The following is a 20,569-nucleotide window of genomic DNA, read 5'->3' on the forward strand; positions in this document are numbered from 1 at the left end:
TTGGATTTTAGAATGCGTAACTCTTACACAAGTAAGGTTATGACTTTTTTTCCTGTCCCCTTTTCAAATGAAAATTTTGAACTTGTAAAAGATGCAACAGCAATCCTGGAGGCTGTCCACAAAGAAAATGTTGTGCTTTTCAAAGAAAACTTTGCTGCTTTAATAATATTAAGAATGCTAAAGCAGCAACACTTCTAGTGTGAGCACAGTTATGTCAGTACAGTTTCTTCTGTAACGATAAAGAACAATGTACAGTGCTACAAAGCACCCTTCTCTATAGAGAAGGGTATATCCAGACTTCAGCTCACACAGAGAATTTCAGTGTGTGTCAACCCAGACACAAGGATAACTCTTTGCGAAGAGAGAGGATAATTCAGTCTTTTGAAAGCCAAGCAACACCAATTGCAGTGGTGTCATCCTAAGAAGAGATTAGCCTGTCTACTGGAAAGCAGAATGAGCCAAATTTGAGAAATCTTTTCTGGGAACTTGAAAAAAAAAGGAAAAAAAAAAAAAGCAGTGTTACACGTCCCCACTGACATGTAGCTGTATTCTTCAGACCCATGGTACAGCAACAGTGTACCTTGATAACAAACATTTTTGCCAGTTAATTATCATTTTGTAACTCATTTTCAAATGTCTCTAACAACCATAAGGTTATTTATGAAGAGAACTGGTTGAAGAATAAATTCTCAAGACTACTGTTCTAAACAAATATTTTGGGAGAAGGCCAGGTGGCCATCAATGGCCAGAAATAAGCCTTTGTAATAATAGTTTCTTACTGAAATAGAATTAAAACAAATTCAAACCATCCAAAGTTGTGGGGTTGTTTTGGTTTTTTTCAGGACATAAAACTGAAGGAGAAGAACAACCAGTTTCAGAGGAGCCTATGGCATTTACGGTTTTCCCATCTTCCGCACTTCCCAGACTGAAACAGCCAAATACTAGAAGATCCCTTGAAGTACGAAGTAAAAACTGAGATAGAGAATTGTGGAAGTGCTTTTAAAAGAAAAGTTTGAAAAATTAGTTGGCAAATATAACTTTAAAAAGAGTGGAAAGGACAGAGAGACCAGCAGTTTCATCAGCCCACTACAGTTATGCCAAAAAAACCAGAAGGAAAGCAAAAATTTTCAGTAGCTAAGATCAGAATTATTGCACTACCTGACAGAATAAACCCAAATAACATTCGGAGCTTCTTGCAAGCCATTTTAGATCTGCATCCAGCTGACTCTGCTGTTCCAACTATTTATTTATTTAGGCAGAGAAAAAAGCTCTCAGTCATCCCAAGTCGTTACAGGATCCTGCCTACAGCTTAGCAGAACACGAGACTAAAGGCTTTCGCTGTCTGCTCAGTATATGAGAGAGAAATGTAACTCAAGAACAGAACCTTTCATGGTACAGGCTCCATTACACAAATGATAATGTGGAAACAAGCGTGAATAATTTTATATACAATGGAAAACTGAGAGGAGTGGCTGATACACCAGAGGGTCGTGCTGCCACCCAGAGGGACCTTGACAGGCTGGAGAAATGGGCTGACGGGAATGTCATGGAGTTCAACAAGGAGAGCTGCAAAGTCCTGCACCTGGGGAGGAACAACCCCATGCACCAGTACGTGCTGGGGCCACCCAGATGGAAAGCAGCTTGGCAGAAAAGGACTTGGGGGTCCTGGTGGACACCACGTTGAACAGGAGCCAGCAAACCTACCCTTGCAGCAAAGGCGGCGAATGGCATCCTGGGCTGCATTAGATAAAGTATTGCCAGCAGGTTGGGGGAGGTGATCCTTCCTCTCTGTTCATCAGTGGTAAGGCCACACCTGGAGTACTGTGTCCAGTTCCAGGCTCCTCAGTACAAGAGAGACATGGACATATTGAAGAGAGTCCAAAGGGCTACAAAGATGAAGGGGCTTGACCATCTCTGCTGTGAGGAAAGTCTGAGAGAACTGGGACTGTTCAGCCTGGAGAAGAGAAGGCTCAAGGGGATCATATCTATGTATATAAATACCTGAAGGGAAGGTGCAAAGAGGATGGAGCCAGGCTCTTTTCAGTGGTGCCCAGTGACAGGACCAGTGGCAATGGGCACAAACTGAAACACAGGAGGTTCCCTCTGAACATCAGAAAACACTTTGTCACTGTGAGGGTGACCGAGGGTGACTGGCACAGGTTACCCAGGGAGGCTGTGGAGTCTCCATCCTTGGAGATACTCACAAGCTGTCTGGACATGGTCCTGGGCAACCAGTTCCGTGTGGCCCTGCTTGAGCAGGGGGTTGGACCAGATGACCTCCAGAGATCCCTTTCAACCTCAACCATTCTGTGATCCTGTGTGATTCTGCAGTTTTGTGAAAATGACACGGCTGCACTGCATCTCAGGGAGGGATGGGGGGAACCCACACATACTTCACCGCAAAACTAATGTCTAATAATCATTCAGTCAACAAACAGTTAAAGAAAATAAAAATGAGCAAACTGATTATTAGCTAACTGAATATCTTTACCATAAGTACCATACTACTGCCCTCTGCTGTCTTTTATTTCCTTATGTAAAATATAAGGTTGAAAATATGTTGAGAAACACCGGATTGGGTCTATATACTTGCAGAACCCTAATCTACTTCTCTGTTCTCTCTGAATTAATAATAAGAAGTAGAAAATTCAGCAAGTTACTTTTTCTTCTGCTTCTGGGGAGATGAAATAATGTGTCAATCTTCAACAAATTCTTTAAAATTAAGGCTTTCTTAAGACAATAGCTCAAAACAAAATACAAGTATATAAACTCAGAGTTCAGATAATCATTGTATGAAAATATGCAACATTCAAAGAATGGTGTTATGGAATCTGGGATGTTTCCATCAGCATAGGACATAGAAAAAAGTCAGTCATCCTCGGTAGATATAATGATATAAATGCAACTTAAATAAAAATACAGGTTCAAGTTCTGTATCACATCTAAGGTGATATTCAGCCAAGGATAGTTGCCATAAACTCTTACAATTATTACTAATATTGTTGATCCTGAAGCAGATGGGACAAGCAGACACTAGATGAGGCACTACCACCTGGGAATGCAAAAGGAGCTTCTTGTGCAAAAATTGAACCTGTACACTGGACCTTCCCATTGTGAAATGAGAATATATAGAATGAATTAAAAAGCTTACAAAGCAAGAAGAAAACCACCTCTCAAATTTGGAATATTCCAAATTAGCTATCATCTCAAATAATGAAGTCCATAACATTCAACATTCAATGTGGCCTCCATACAAAAAACCTGGAAAACATACAACCTCCCCTTCCCTCTCCTGCCCCAATCTCTCCAGCTCATAAACCCAACTAGTTCCTGGACAAGAAACAAGGCCACTATCACACAGCACTAGTCTGAAGAGTGGGAACTAGCATTCTTGCTGCTGCAGGATATAAAACTGGTTTTCTTGAAAATAAAACTTTCTCAGTTATGTCAGGAAGAGCTGCACAAGCAGCAGAGGGACTCTGCCACCTCAAAAAGAATCAGTGATGAGAAGCATAAGAATTAAAATCCGAAGTCTCACAAGGAAGTATATTTATAATGAAAAGAAAGTATATTTATAAAGGCTGCTGCCTTTAGAGGTTCTTCAACTTCTGTGGGTTGCATAAAGGGAAGAAAAAGTGCAAATACAAGAGTTGCTCAATCTCATTCAAAGGATCTCACGAATGCAAAGAGAGTTCTTCATTAAGGCTCTGTGTTCAGACTCCAAACTAAGTGGAGACTCGATTATTATATTCTGTGTGAATGCCAGAACAGCTGGAAATTGTCAGCTACTCTGATTGTTTCTCTTCTTCCTTTCCCCCTCAATTTAGGCAACTTCAATCACAGATAGATGAAGGTAGACAGTGAAAGACAGAAATACTTTGGTGGAAGTACTCAAATGGGAATATACATATAACAGTTTTATTTAATCTTTCCTGAAAGTTATGATCATACTAAGCCAGGAAGGATTTACTATCCGTGGTGCTTGATTGTACCCTGGATTACTAAGCAGTAGAATACAAATAGGAAATAAAAGCGTAAGTTAGAGGAAGACCACACTGAAACACAAACTTTGCTGCTCTATGACACTTCCTGCATAAGAAATGACTGATGGGGAGATGAAAGCTTTGTTTTGACAAATATCAATCATGCAAAGACACAAGGGCAGTTACACACTTCAGAGACTGGTGTCTCTAAGAATCATGATGACTCCACTGAAAAGATGCCTAAATAATCATACAGGAATCAAGGATTTTTTACACACTGTTGGAGTTGTACATGGGTTCTTTTTTATTATGTCATCCTTCATTACCTCTAAATCATTACTCAAATATGGTAGAGACTGGCACATTTCTGGTCTCAGTGTGACAACTCTTTCACCTCTTTGCAGTTCCTCATGATCACACATGGCTGCCCTCCATTCTCCCTCCCCACCCCCCTTTTTTTTTAATTAGATTTAAGCACAGAAGTTCTAATGGAAAAACAGTGTGAAGTTCCCAGAGCCCCCATCTCTCTCTCGAGATATTCTTCTTTAATAAAGATCAGGGGAAGATGTAAACTGAAGCATCTCGCACACGCACACACACAGTGTGTTAATGTTTTCTCATTAATTCTCCTTGTGAAGTTACGACAGAAAAAAATAAGGAAGCAGCCTATAGGCAGCTCTGCAAGAGTATTAAGTGAAAACTGTATTTTGCAATTATGCATATGACAGTTTTGGATAAGGTAGTCATTTACAGTATGTGTACAGTATGAACAGATTTCTTCAAACTAAAACTCTCTCAGCTGTATATTATGGAGGCTCATTACAAACGGGCTGTCTGAAGTCCTGTACTTTGTACATACCTGCTCTATCTCTGGGACCATCACCTTCTCTGACTCTCCCTTGCTCTTTTTTTAAGAACACAAGCATCTCTCAAGTATGCCATTTTCCAAAACCAAGCCGTCACTACAATTATAATCTATAACCCTACAACATTATTACTGTTGTTGTTGCTGCAATGTTCCCTTCAGTGCTGTTTCTAAACAATGCTGATTTCAGGAGCCGTCTGACTGCACAGAAACCATGGGAATGTCAGGTGAAGTGAGTATTTTAAGATACAGGCTGTTCATTTTCTCTAGCAATTTGTTCCTCTAGTGTTAACCACTTTATCCAAGTCAAGTGAAGACAGTAAGCAAGAGTCAGGAATTGTTCTTGCAACTATTGCTTCCGTGCTTCGAGAAAGTGAGCATGGAAAGCTGGTGCATTCTTCCAACACACCTTCAGATAAAAACTGGTTTTGTGAGTTTTGTACAACCCTGAGAACACCACCAGGCTTTCCATAAAAAGCAGTGACAAATAATGTCCGACTTCCCACTGCATGCTCAGGAGGAGGTGGCGGCAGCTGATTCTTTATTCTGTATGTTCTGGTTCACTTACCACATAAGATGCGAGAAAGAATAAGGAAAATGCTCTTGTTTTTAAAGTCTCATGTGCTCCACCAGAGTTCAACAATCAGTGAAAAATTTTCCTAGCCTCAAGCAAAGTTCAGCCCCTTTATGAACATATTGAATTATTCCTGCCACTATTTATAGTTCAGCCTATAATTTGTTACATGAACTGAAACTCTTTCTGCTCAGTTGATCTGCTATACCTTCTGCATGCTTGGTGAATAGAGGATTATTCAGTTCAGTCAGTGTATCGTGGACTGACGTCAACGCTGGCTGAAGAGGAAGACCACTGCTGCTTAGACAACACGTACCTATTGTGTTACCTGAGAGGTCATATTTAACATTCACTTTGCAAACAAAGTGGCTGTTACACAGGTTTTTTTGATCATCCCTTTGACTTGGGAACATACTTGATCTTCAAATTGCCCAATTGCCACAGTAAAGAAAGCAAGCCACAAGTGTTATGACCTCTAGCTTCTCCTTCCAGAGGAGATGACAGGACAGAAAGTAGGATTATAAGAAAAACCTGGGAAACAAATTATTACTTTTTCATGCATTCACTTCATATTTTAAGAAAATTAATTTGCTAGCTTCTTAGTTATACCCAGAAAAACATCAACCACTGGCTCTGGTGTTTTTAACAAAAGCCAAGTGCAAGACATAGCTACTAGTCTCAAAACCAAAGATAGTAAGCAGAAATGATCAGTAGGGGACACGCTGAGTAAATTTCTCCCTCTACTTGAATTGTAGTATCTCAATGCCCTGCTCATCAGGCTAAGAAGTATTCTGGTCTCAATCCCTCCCTTTAAAGTTTTTCACTTTGCACAGAATAACTTACTAAAACAAAAGGCTAGTACGGGAATAAGCTAACGCTGCAGGCCAGTAACCAGGGATGCGTAAGGGTGGCCCTCTAGTCCTCAAAGTACACGCGGATCAGCAGCATCAGAAAGTACCAACAGAATCCCCAACAGAAAATGCAAGTTTTAAGCCCTATTGAGGAAAAGAGGGAATTTGAATTTGGCACCTTTATATTCTGTGCATTACCCACCAAACAGCCACAAGAACGGTTATGAAAACTTCCCCAGAACACAATGTTGGGAATATAGACTCTCCAGCAAGTTTTTTTCCCAGCTGAAATTCTTCCATAATTTTAAACTGACCAAGACTACAATTCCAGCAAATAAACTATTCACATGAAAATCCCTACTTAGCTTTTACAGCAAGTAAAAGCACTTAATGGCCTACCTAACATAACCTACTTTCTGCATTACCCCCAGACCATTATTTGTTGTCTGAGTCAGATAAAAATAATTTTGTAACTAAAAATCCCAAAAGCAATTTAAAGATTATTAATGGGCACTTCCTAAAAATTCACCTGCAGCTTCACATAGAAAATAATTTTACTTTTAAGTCAAGAAACATTGTAGCACTGCTGGACACTGTTAAGTAGCTGCCAGCATATTTGAGTTCTTCCATATTGATTCCAAAATAAAAAAGCCTACCAAGGTATAAACTATTCTATTTAAAAAAGTAGATCCCATTCGTATTATCAAAAAAAATTCACTTCTCTTGAAGATTACAAATGCTGCATTGCATATTATTCACAGAAAAAACAGACTTAACCCAAGGGGCACAGGGCACTGAATGGCTTCCTATACTTTTTACCTTCTAACTTAGTGCAACTCTCCTTTTAACAAAGCAACCAGGTGTCTTGGGATCCATAACTCTAAGCCCATGACTGTAAGCTATCCTAGGCCCTTCAGTAAACCTGGGCTGTAAAAAAGGCGGGGGGGGGGGAGAACCATAGAAGAGAAGATTAATAATAAATTAATAATATCTTAGTAAGACACCACCAGTAACTCAAAAGAGTAACTCTAAATATTAATCAGTACAAGATCCAGTACACAAAGGAATAAAAAAAAGTGAAGTTAAAATTCATAACCCTTAAAAGGGGATTTATGATTCCTGAAGAATTCAGCTATACCCATTTAAAGGTGTCCCCTCTTTTCAAGTTTATAAAGATTTTTCTTTTTCCTCCTCTGCATTCTCAAAGCATAAATCAAGTACAACTTCTAGCTCCCTGCAAGAGAAGATAAGCCAGTCTGATGCTTCGTCTGCTCCACAGATTATTTTGCAGACATGAACACAGTATGCTGTGTGATCCTAGTTCCAATCCCACAGTGCAAGCGCAATGCAGTACAGCACACAATTATTACTGTGAATATGTTAGAGAGGCTACACAATATTGCCCTTAGGAATTCCTTGTATTTGACCACCAGTTTTGCTGGATGATTATTATTATTGGGTTATGTACTATTGAATTTTGGAAGAATAAAAAGCCTTTTTCTTTCAGTGTGGGGTTGGTTGGGTTTTTTTTTCAGATCTCATAAACACAGACAATCTAATTTAAGGTTATATATTCATTGAGAAGTAATAGCTAATGAAAAAAAGCATGCATAACTTTACCTTTTCACTATTCTTGTATTTTTCCCAGCTTTTCAGCATCTTAAGCCATTTTGTAGTTCTTTCAATTTCAAGGTGCTTTTGCTGAAAAGAAATTAGAATTTTTTTAATCTTTCCAAGATTAATAATTTAAAATTATTTATGCATTTCTAGAAATATTGAGAAAATGTTTAACACAGCATCATCAACTTTTTATCCAGTCACCTAAGAACAGCAAAGTGTAACACCAGTTCACTTAAAATATCCAAAAAAACAGCCAACCAAAAAATGAGCAGAAACCCTTATTTTCAGCACTATGTAAAGAATTGTATTTTATAAGAGGAGCTTAAGTACAAGATTTATAAAACTTTCTTCTCTACACATTTTTGGCAAGTACAAAAAACTTCAATTTGTTTTTATACTCAGTAAATTTTCCAGCAAATAATTTCTGCTGCAAGCTTTTTAAAAGTTAGTTGACTCTGAAATTATGATCTTTACCCAGACTCACCCTAATCACAATTAGGTACTGTTTTCCACTGATGACACAAGCCATCCCTTCTTAAAAGGCACTCAAAGAGTCGCGGTCAATGGCTCGATGCCTAAGTGGAGACCAGTGACGAGTGGAGCTCCTCAGGGGTCGGTATTGCCCTGTTTAACCAGTGCTGTTTAACATCTTGGTCAGCGACATGGGCAGTGGGATTGAGTGCGCCCTCAGCAAGTTTGCAGATGACACCAAGCTGTGTGGTGTGGTCAGCACACTGGAGGGAAGGGATGCCATCCAGAGGGACCTTGACAGGCCTGAGAGGCGGGTCTGTGTGAACCTCATGAAGTTCAAGAAGGCCAAGTGCAAGGTCCTGCACATAGGGCGGGGCAATCCCAAGCACAAGTGCAGGCTGGGCAGAGAATGGACTGAGAGCAGCCCTGAGGAGAAGGACTTGGGGGCATTGGTTGATAAGAAGCTCAACATGAACCGGCAAGGTGCACTTGCAGCCCAGAAAGCCAACCATATCCTGGGCTGTATCAAAAGAAGCATGACCAGCAGGTTGAGGGAGGTGATTCTGCCCCTCTACTCCGCTCTTGTTGAGACCCCACCTGGAGCACTGCCTCCAGCTCTGGGGCCCCCAACATAAGGAGAACATGGACCTGCTGGAGCAAGTCCAGAGGAGGGTCACAAAGATGATCAGAGGGATGGAACACCTCTCCTATGAAGACAGGCTGAGAGAGTTGGGCTTGTTCAGCATGGAGAAGAGAAGGCTGCAGGGAGACCTTATAGCAGCCTTCCAGTACTTAAAGGGGGCCTACAAGAAAGCTGGAGAGGGACTTTTTACAAGGGCCTGTAATGATAGGACAAGGGGTAATGGCTTTAAACTGAAAGAGGGTAGATTTAGATTAGATATAAGGAAGAAATTCTTCACTATGAGGGTGGTGAGGCACTGGAAGTGTTCAAGGCCAGGCTGGATGGGGCTTTGAGCAACTTGGTCTAGTGGAAGGTGTCCCTGCCCATGGCAGGGGGGTTGGAACTTAAGGTCCCTTCCAACCCAAACCATTCTATGATTTTATGAAAGTTAGAAAGGCAAAAAGTACACGAACAAAAACAAGTGCATGCAAGAGCAACAGTGCAGTAGCAGAAGTGGGAATAAGTTCTAATTCTGGATATTGAAAGCCTTGCTATAATTCTCACCCTTGGCTCGGTACATTTTTACCTAAATGGCCCTATATCTTAACATCAAGGATTTCTTCTGAAGGTAAGATCTACTTGCTTCAATTATATTACTGGCAATAATATTTCAGTAACTAGGTGATAAAATGAGAATTCAAAATAAAACAAAGCCTATCTTCTCAAAATAAAGAGTTATGTCAAGTAGTATAACATGTAACATAATAAATGTGAATTGCACGCATTACTTATATTATATACAGCTTTAAAAGCGCAGGACAACCCTACTAAAGATTGCCATTCTGCCTATGAAAACCTTGCTACAGTTGCCATCAACTTCTTGAATTTGGGAACCAAACAAGAACTTGGAATTAGCTATTTTAGTTCCTGGAGTTGCAAGGCACTGTGGCTCTTCACAGCCAAAAATCTGTATTTTGTTGGCTCCAATGATAAGAACATTTTTAGTCTGTATTTTTACATCCCCGTTTTACATGCTGTAAAATAGGCAAGGTGTCTCTGATTATACTACAACATTAACTATTAACTGTATTTTTAAAAATTTTTTTAACCACACTATTTCAACTCTTTCATAATGCTTTGGAGCTGAGGATCAACACTGGAAAAGCTAAAGCAGAAAAACATATGTGTGTGGCTATTGCTTTCTCTTCAAAGATGAATATAAACAAATATTTAGGTTTTTTGTAAAGGACAGCCCGTCTACCTCCAACTTCAAATCCAGGGCTTAATAAAGATAGGTTTCATATGGTTAGTGATGCAAACCGGTAACAGTGTAAGAGTTTAATTTCAAAGCTCTGCAGGATACTGAAAACTTATTAATACTTTCATTAACTGCATCTGAAATGTTGGGGAAAAATAGAAAAGAAAATTATTACTTATTGTCTCAATAGAATTCTAATTTTACTTCTAGCTTTTACTTATCAGAATTCATGCATTCTTTCTTGGCTATCAATGCAACAAAATAGGCAAAACACTTCTTTAATCCAGGAGCCCAAAGCCTTGCACTTGCAGAATTACGACTTCATGACTATTTAGGTCCACCCCAACCATGATTCAAGTCCATGAAGTGACCTGGAAATGAGTTGGTTTTGGTTTTTTAAGTTATTTTTATTTTAATCCAACTGACGTAAGCCTGACATAAGTGTAAGAAAGTTATGGGGAGAGAAGTGCCTCTACTCTCTCAACCTTAACTTATTCAACTATTCATGTTGCAATCAACTGCCCACATTCTTGTTCAAGTTCCATGCTGTATTTTGTAATACCTCAACCACTTGCTTTTTTCTTATTATTATTTTTAATTATTTAAAACACTTTCTTAGGAGTTAGGTTAGAGGGGAACTGTAGAAAAACTACTGCTTCCCAAGTTTCATAGGTTTCATGACATTGCTTCTGATTCTCCTCTACACTTGCAACCCCTTTAAGAAATAAGCATTTTAACACCTCTGAAGCAGATGTTCTCTAGGCATAGTTTAGATTGCAGGACTAACATTGCTATCAAGTCAGGAAAGGTCTCTGCCCTCAACAGGTTGTTCAGATAATTGGTAAGAAAAATAAAAACCTATCTACTCCCACAGTCTTTTTGTTTGTATGTTTGATCTACTTTCAAGATTTTTGGTCTTTTGAGCCAGAAGCTCACTTCAATTGTATGTTTGTTCAAGCTTTTATGTCTTCTGTGTCAATTTATCCCAGTTCTCAAGTGATGCTACTGTAGTCAAAATAGCAATTATTTCTGTGTTCAGTTGTTGAAAACTTTTAACTTTTTTTTCCTGTGAAAAAAAGCGAATTATGTTCACTTTCATGTCTAACAGGTACAACACTGAAAACATGGATAGATCTGACGCAGCTCATTGCAGAGTAGACGGATGATGCTGCTGCTCTTTCAGGCAAGTTCCATGTAGTTGTCACCAAAAAAAAAAAAAATCAATTTATCTGTCTTCTGAGTACATTTTACACTTTGAAGCATTTTTGCCATTGGGAATAACAGAATCCCTAACTGAAGCAGAGAAGGTTTCTTATTCTTGTGTCAGTAAATAATACACTACTGAAAGAAAAAAAGCATGAAGTTAAGGTGGCAAGTATCCGTCTTTTGTGCAGCAACCTACCTTCCTGGCGAGAGCAAGTGTGCTAGAGATGAGGCTTAAAGTAATGCTTTAGCAGAAGCCTCAGACAAAACCAAACTGACTGAACAATTCCCTGGATAATTTATAATCAAGTAAACCAAAAGACAAAACCAAACAAACCGAAAATGACTTACAAAACATTTCATAGCACTTCAAAAACAGAGTTAGACACAGACTCCAGATTTCCTGAGGCCAGTTCTCTGTCCACCACTTTTCTCCTCTAGATGATCTTTCCTCCCTTAGTTTTATCTCAGATGTGCTGTATGATTCATCTGAAGGTTAAGTAGTTCATAATGTAGGACAATAGATTGATGCATTTAAGCCACCAAATGCCCAGCAAGGTAATGAAGCATCAAAATTACTCTGCATTCACAGTAATAATGCCTGTTCCGAAAGTATTACACACGTAAATACACACAAACATAAATATACGCACAGAAAACCCAGCTTAAGCTTTACACTAGAATGTATATGAAGAAGAGAGATTCAAAATTCACAAGGATACACAACCCTTTACATAAGTTGCCAACTGAATGAAAACATGACTTAGGATTATTTTTTAAAATTCACAAGTAAGGCAAAAGGAAAGCATGAATAGTTCTGCCAAGTAAGTGACTTTAAAAGATACTGCACAGAAAGCTTTAAGTGCTAGCCTACATTAACATGACATTAATTATCCTAGGAATGGTATCTTGAAAATTGTAGATTCAAGCATCGCTGACAGAACACAGATAAACCTCAAACCAGCAGAGGTCAGGATATCATCAGGAGTATAACCAGGAGCCTAATACAGGAGCATTACTGTATAATTATAAAAAGACACTAGATACGCAATTTAACATTGACTCAATAAATACAGTTTCTATGCTGACATTTTGTCTGAGACAGCGTGAATACAATATGGGACAGAGAACTGAGACACTATTTTTCCCCAATAATTTAAGGCTAACTACAAAGCCACAGTGACTCAGAGCTTCAAAACACATACACCACAATAATTGCAAGCGGTCTAATATTTATGCTCATAGACTCACCACCCTGATGTGTCCTTCTGATGGAAACGAAATTATATATACACTCACTATGTTATTAAATGTAATGGAACATGGCAGGAAAATGCAACTATTTCAGGCTGCATATGCAGAAAACACACGTGAACCAATGCAAAACAAAAGGGGTTCACAAGTTCCCTTCTTTTACGAGAAGTTCTTCTTACTAGCCCAATACTGAAGCTCAAAATAATTCATTTTTAGAAACACTGCTGCTCTTAACACTCAGGGAACTGAGCTGCCTTAGAACAAATCATTCCGTCCCTTTTCCATACACTCTACTGATTTGTGCAGCCAAGAGGGCTAACTTTAAACTTACAGCTTTAAGTATTTTATTTTGAGTTTTCTGATAACACAGAAGATCAATATGGACAAACAATAAGGATCTGATCTGGTCTTGGAGATAACAACAGGCCTGACAGACCAAGGGGAAATACCAATGGTATCTAGGCCCAGACAAGTAGAAACTCAGTTTCCGACGATTTTAATAAAAGCTTTCCATGTTCCCAGAACATCAGTTCCCAAACTTCTCCTCCAGTACCCTCCAGCAGCAGAAGGATTTTTGGACTAGGGCCTGCACCAGCTGCTGACAGGTCTTGCATGTCCAAAATACACCTGGCTCATCAACTGAACATTACAAGGGAGGTCATCACACTTTTCAGTGGCAGCCAGGATATTTGTCACCATTTACCAAACTAGAAAAGCACGCTACACTCCTCAAGGGATGGCAACATACACCTCTGCATCAAAGCCACCACCTCACTTGGACAATCCATCCACCCAGCACAGCTGATGACAGCTCATGATGGAGACAATAGCTCTCGCTCTTTCAGGACAGAGCTGGGTGTGATCTCTTAAGTAGCTTTGTTTCCTTTACCAGGTCATATAATAGGTGAGGAAAACTCACATCTCATTGCAACTAGTAAATGTAAGATTGCGTGGGCCCCAAGGGATCTGTGGGTGAGTTAACATGGCCTCAAGGACCCCAGTCTTTATGGGACTTAGAACATGTTTCTTTGGGAATGTAAATCACTAAAATGCACCATCTCCTCATTTCACAATGACTTATATTAAAAAAGTTGTAAATCTGTAAATGTTTCCTTCCTGGTCAAAAAAATGGAATACACTAGACTTACCTTTTCTATCGCTGCATCATGGACAGGAAGCTCCTCTGGACTGAAAACAAAGACAAAGTTCATATTACTCTTGGTTAATTGGCACAAAATCATTTCTGTATAGGTTCTTACAAGTAATCATTTACAGTAGCAATACGTAGTAACAAGTAAACAAGAATTCTGAACTTTAGAGAGCTAAGACAATGACACACAGGAACCCTTGGAATTTATTTTTTAAACACAGTAAAACTCACAATATTAAGTACAGAACTAGAATTGTTTCAATCTTAAACCTTCTAAACGTTAAGTAGTTGCATAGCTTCAAAAGACAAGGACTTATCAGAAAGTTTATTTTTTCTTTAGTAAAAGCACCCTGTGCTATACTACTGAACTGAAACCTAAGTAAATTTTTTGTTTTGTTTATTAGACCATTCTACTGTTAGCTGAAATACCCCTATAAAAGGCTTTCCTCCTTCACTACTGTACCCTGTGAAAGGCACCGAGACTTTGCTTGACTTAGGAGAGTTAACTTCCATTTTCTCAAAACTCTACAAAACTCACTCTGAGTAACAGGGAGGAGGTGGTAGGAAAAAAAACAACAAAAATCAGTTTTATTACTAGGTATCTAATTAATATTAAAAAATACAGTCCTTCCACTTCTTAGCCTAACTCTAATAAGGCAGGTTATGAATTGAAAGCTTGAAAAGCAGCTTTTGAACAGATACATTTTCAGACTTTATATTATTTTAGTTTCTTTCTGAGAGCTCTAACTTCTGTTCTTCTTATCAAAGAAACTCATGTTTTTCTTATCAAAAGTAACTGGACCACTTTGATGCCAAATGAGCCTGCCTTCCTTTGCCTGCATCATTTGCAGCTTCTGAAAACACACTAGCTCATCTGTAAGTAGCAAGGCTCCCTTTTTCTGCTCTACAGATCAGATAAATAACACACCTAACAAAACCCTGTTTAAAAGGGACTGAAAAGCAGGCACCATGTGAAATCCTGTGGAAAAAAAAAAATTCCTACTGAGTCTTGATATTATGAAAAAATTCCTACCCACATCATTACAGCTTTCTATAGCGAGGACATTAAAACCCAGTATTTTAGACCTGTATCAAATCTGTGCAAGGGAAAAAAAAACACTGGGGAAGGCTACAAAAGTAGTTGCTGCTGCAGTCAATGTAAGAACAGTCTGATGCAAAATGCTTAAACTATATTTGATCTCATTTATTTCATTTAAAAGATGCAGTTTCAGATTCAGAAGTCATATTAAAGAAATACATTCAAATTACTTCATCTAATGGAAAAGCTTGCTCCAATCAACACCTTTTCAGAGACCACACACACAAGTCAAAGCTTCCACTAAACAGTCTAGAAATTAATTTAAAAGCCAAAACAGTGTTTCTTTTGAACAGCATTGCAAAAAGCATAATCCGTTCATTTAGAAACACTTTCCAAGTATCCGAAAGTTTTCTTGAATAATATCAAAACCCAAAAAAACCCTGAGGAACATCTGTCTAACACACTAGAAATAGCCTATATTCAGTGCTATCTGAGGTTGTAAACACTATGAAATCACAGTATTGCGCACATTCCCATATAACTAAACTAACAAACCAAAAGTAAGCCCTTTGTATGCCAAATGTCACCTCAAAACTAAGCTTATTTGAACAGAAGTAAAAAAAAAAAAGCAAAGGGGAAGAAAAAAATTGAATTTGATAATCTGCTTGGGGTCTTTCATTGTTCCATTTGGTTTTAAGCACAAAGATTGCTAAGCCTTTCAAACATCACTTAAATTTTTCAATTCTTTAGCAACCCCTTCTTCTCTCCCCACACCAAATTTCTGAATGACCTCCTCAGTTGCAGGCACTGGTCTACCTCCACCAGAAGCATCGGTCTCACACAGCAAGAGGAGCGCACAGCAGCCGCATTCTCCGTGGCCCTGCAAGATCACACCAGCAGCTGGCTGCACACACAAGAGACTACTTCTTCTCCCAGTGCCGCCAGCAGCATGCAAGACACCCATCTGATGGCTCCGCATCCCCATGGACTCGCACCAGACACAGCTACTCCCCTGCTCAACTGGTACCACCTGACAGCTTATCTTCACATTTGTTAATCTGGCATGGAAGCTAATCACACAAAAGATGAATCAAATCTCATTTTCTCAGCAAGTAAGGATGAATCGCAACGATTTATTAAGAAATTGTTCTTTGCTCATTTTGCAAGTTCCCATCGATGTACAAACGAAAGGCATAGCTGGATCTACTGAGCAGTGAAAGAAGGCTCTTTTGTCCTGTGAAGTAGACACCATACTCCCTCACTAAATTAATCCAGCAGCAAATTTATGACCACGTTCCTCATTATTTCTTTAGCTGCACAGCTATGTATTAATACCACACACCTATACATTTTAAGCACTGAAATTCCACAGGAGCACATTAAGCCAGCCCCATGTTTTTATTCCCCAAGATGCTGCTGGTAGCTGAGCACCAGGAAAACAGCACAGAAGCTGAGCGAATTGCTCCGGGCTGCTCAGTAACTCACTGGACTGGAATGCAGGAGTTCCTGGAGATCTTCCTCTCAATTAACTAGACTGCACTAACTACGCCCATGTACTCACATACATAATATTCAAATCTATCCTGCAAGGACTGAGGGAAGGGCATAGTGGGCAAACAAACTCTCTCAACCCCCTAACGATATTTTAAACAAATACATTTCAATTTAGTTTATGTGCTTTCTATGCAGAAACACCTTATAGATTTATTTTTTTTTTTCCTAAAAAGGATTAGGTGGGATCACACACAAAATCAATTAATGTCTATTAATCAATGTAATTTTATTGTACTTTCTTTTTTTTTTCCTTTATAATGATGAATCTTCCCCTTCCTTCCCCAGCCTAGCCAATCTAATTTTGTTATACCTTCATTATTTCTTTTAATGTTGAATCTTCTCCCACCATCCCCAGCCTATTTAAACTTGTATTTTTCGATGGTTTTTATCTATGTACTTCACCAAGTAATAATGTGAAATAGTAAACAATATTAACATAATATAGCCACATCCTGCCCTAAAATAACTGCTTTCCTTTAACAGCTCAAGTAATATTCATTTAGGGGATACAGAGAAGAACAGGACTGATGAACGTAATTAGCTTGGAACCATACAATACTTGATATCCAAAAGAGGAGTCACAGACACAGCTTTTAACTGAACTTATGTAAATAAGGTCTCATTTAGCAGAAACGAAATCTTAACACTCTATTGTCCACAACAAAGAAAGATCCAAACTAGGTAAATCCACCCGTTTAATCAGACAGGAATCAAGAATCACTACATCCATCTGGTATGTGCCTTTGCCCCAGGCATAAAGACTCCAGCTCCCACAGGCTGGGCAGCCCACATTGCAACCTAATAGCAGCTCAAGGGCTCTGGTTGTCACCGCCAAGCAGCTCTGATGTCGCAGCATTAAACGAAAGGTCTGAAGATGTTGTCTACAGGTTTGGGAACTGCAAAATGCTGGGACCAAATCCTAACTCCACCAAGGAGGAGGGTCCACATGAAGGTGTGCTGGGTTTCCTACTAGAAAGCTCCTCAAACACATTTCACTGGAAGGAAGTACTAGACTCCAAGGTTTGACTGGAAGTCAGGACCTCTACCCGTGGTCCTCACTGGTGGTGATCTGCAGCACCGGCCCAAAGTCTTCTTCCTACCTTTCAATCTGGACTATTATCACCTTCTGGTGAGGATTACAAGGCCTATAAGTTCAAAGAAACAGGATTTCATTTTGAAGAACAAGGACTTGATTGAAAATGCCTTTTTTTTTTTTTACTAGATTATAAGTGATGAATGGATTTTACATCTTTAAATCCACCCCTATGCCTAAACACAGGTTTTCATGAATTTTTCAAGATAACTTAAAAGAAATAATCTTAAATGCATAAATATCTGACACTTCAGACATTAAACACACAGATCTAAGGTTTTGACCATTAAGCTATGTGTTGTACTTAGCCTCCTCAAGTAACAGTGGTAGTTTAAATAAACTGAAAAGTGTCAGACTAACAAGCTTACAGTCACCTACCCACTGCTGCTGTTTAAATCAGTCTTCTTTAAACAGCACTTTGATATATTTGTTCAATATAAACACAAGGAAAGACTTTCTCATATCATTCACTCATCAGATGTATTCTTTTCCTACATTTGTATTTAAATCCCAAATATGTTCCCTGCTGGCTCAAATCACAGCATTTTCCTGCTTCTAGTTTGGCTTAAATAAAATTTAAGAAATGTAAAGGTTCCTCTGTTATTTGCAGCTTCAGTTGAGGATGGAAGATGTTCAGTGCAATAATCAGCAGTCTTGATATGTTGATAACCCCAGAAATGTAAATTCCTGTCAATGTAATTCTTCACAGTTCCAAGTTGTATAAACCCTGACACTCAATTTTTCATTGGGAAAAAAAGTGGGAAAAATTGACCATAATACACTAAAAATCTTTACCACAAAGCTTACTTGCCCAAAGAGCTGTTATGTTCAAAATTGCTTTGTAAGCTATATTTTCATTTCTCATAACTTCTATTTCAAAACACACCACTTGCTTAAAAACCCCCTCTACTTGCTGTAGTCTTTCCTACCCCGGAGAGAATTAGCCAGTGCACTCTGAAGAACTTTGGGGTTCTTCATCCTGAAACATGTTGGAGGAATAACTGTGATATGTGCAACTCATCATTTATTTTTTTAAAAAAAGTCAATTAAATTCAATATCCTGTATTACTGAACTCACCATAATATGACTATGAAAAAACTTGAAGCCTCACAGAACCTGTGGTGCAGTCCCTATGCAAAATAGTTTCTCCAACTATTTCTCAATTATTTTCGCATGCTCTCCTCAATGCACTATTAAGCGCAATAGCTTCACCTGCATGCATGCACATTTTAACTGAATGCACTGCATGCACATTTTAACTGAAAAGTATTTTGAAATCGTATTTGGTGCTGCATAACAAATACAATGTGGGAAAAGTTTCTTGCAGAACACTTATCTTCATGGTCTCATTGACTTAATCATGAAGAAAGAGATGCTGTGCGTTCAGTTTTTCATTTGTGATGCAACATTAAATGTTTAAATCCATGAGGAAAACATACTTGCTACTACCCAGGAGAATTATTTTGAAGGAACTCTTTTAAAAAAAAATTCAGTCATTTGTATTGTTTTGAAACTTCTATGATCAAGGAATATGTGACTGGAACATCCACAAAAACATTAGTAAGACATAAAACTCAAAAGCAAAAGTGTTATGAAATAAATTTATGAAGAGTGATCATGCACAGGTAAGATATGAGAAGGAAGGGAAGAATTCAGTTGACAGATATCTGAACAAGAAAAGCTTTAGTACAAAGAGTTGTTTTGCTGTACAATATAGAACTCAGATTGTTGAGTAACAAATTGCAACAACATTTCAGGACTTAAATGTATTCGGCAAAAGTAAATCTTCAAGTATGAACAGTTTTTAGGCTGTGTAGTTTGTCACAAGTGAGCTGTAGGAGTCTATAACTTTACTAGACAAAAAATGAGTATCTTCACACTGGGAAACCAATTATACAACAATAAACACACTGACTAGGTGTTCTCTTAGGTCTGCCTCCCTTTCAACTTCTGATACAGGGCAGGTAGAACTGTCAGAGCGATACACAGTATTATGGATAGTTACAACAGTGCTTTGCAACAGACTGACGCCTTATTTTATATATATACGTACTGTTTCCAGGTAGCTTTTACTGCCTCATGTCACATAATATACATACTGATCCTTGTTCTAAAGTTAGCTGACAAGTGCTTCACAATCATCTTTTAGAAAGGAAGATAAATAAGACTAATTGTGTAATTCACAGGACACACAACATTGTTATTATAATGACTATTGTTATGTCTGCGTTATGTCACAAGATGGGCTACAAAGCAAACTGTTTTCTGAAGTCAACTGAAAAAGTCATTAACCATTATAAGTAGAAATAAAACATTTCAGTGTCATGCTTTTCTTTAGACTTATGATTAAGTTATTCTACTCTTTAAAGCACAACTTAGTGTTGAATTCAGATCCTGTAGTCCAAACAAGTTAATTTTCCAGAAGGATTCTGATTACAAATTATTGTTTTAATCTTCCAGCCTTTGAATGGAAATTAAAGGCAATACTGTCATTTTCAAAACCAATAATACATGGAAAAGATTTCTGAAAATATTAAGGAGAAAGAAAGCAAGCAAGCTGTTTTTTTAAACTAAATGATGTCTTTTCCAAAGATAAAATTCTGTGGATCACTTCCTTCTTTCCATTACACATTTTATTTATATAGCTCACAATTTGATTGTGTGTGTCTATCAAAATCATTGGAGCTCTGCTACTGTAATCATACACTTTAAATTTTCACCGAATAACCTCCGCACAGTATGGGGGTGGTGACTACAGCAGATTAAAAAACAGCTTTCAGAAGTTTTGTTAAAATTCATAAGCAAGCCAAAGCAATTAATTAACATAGGGATAAACCAATGTGATATTCCACAATATAATTATCAGGAAATATGCTGCAAGAAATAATTTAATGCTGGCAAAAGATAAAAATCACATGTGATTTCGTGACACGGTTTTAGTTACAATTATTATTTGTGGATTCTGTGGATGTTGCTGCCAATATGCACAGCATAGTGCCACGAACATGTAGTTCCTGCCCAAAAAGTCTCA

The 20,569-nt window shown here is 38.3% G+C and overlaps 1 protein-coding gene across 4 annotated transcripts in view; it reads right to left on the reverse strand.

The window, feature by feature from the left end:
- USP6NL (USP6 N-terminal like) overlaps positions 1-20,569 on the reverse strand; it is a 125,970-nt gene that overhangs the window by 36,291 nt on the left and 69,110 nt on the right. For all 4 annotated transcript variants that reach the window (XM_072857668.1, XM_072857677.1, XM_072857682.1 and 1 more), the window contains 2 exons: positions 13,850-13,889; positions 7,894-7,974 (listed from right to left, as the gene is read on the reverse strand). In XM_072857668.1, coding sequence (XP_072713769.1) covers positions 7,894-7,974; positions 13,850-13,889 — 121 coding nt within the window. The remainder of the gene's footprint in view (positions 1-7,893; positions 7,975-13,849; positions 13,890-20,569) is intronic.

Source organism: Ciconia boyciana, chromosome 1 (genome assembly GCF_034638445.1).
Source record: "Ciconia boyciana chromosome 1, ASM3463844v1, whole genome shotgun sequence".
NCBI classification, from domain to species: domain Eukaryota; kingdom Metazoa; phylum Chordata; class Aves; order Ciconiiformes; family Ciconiidae; genus Ciconia; species Ciconia boyciana.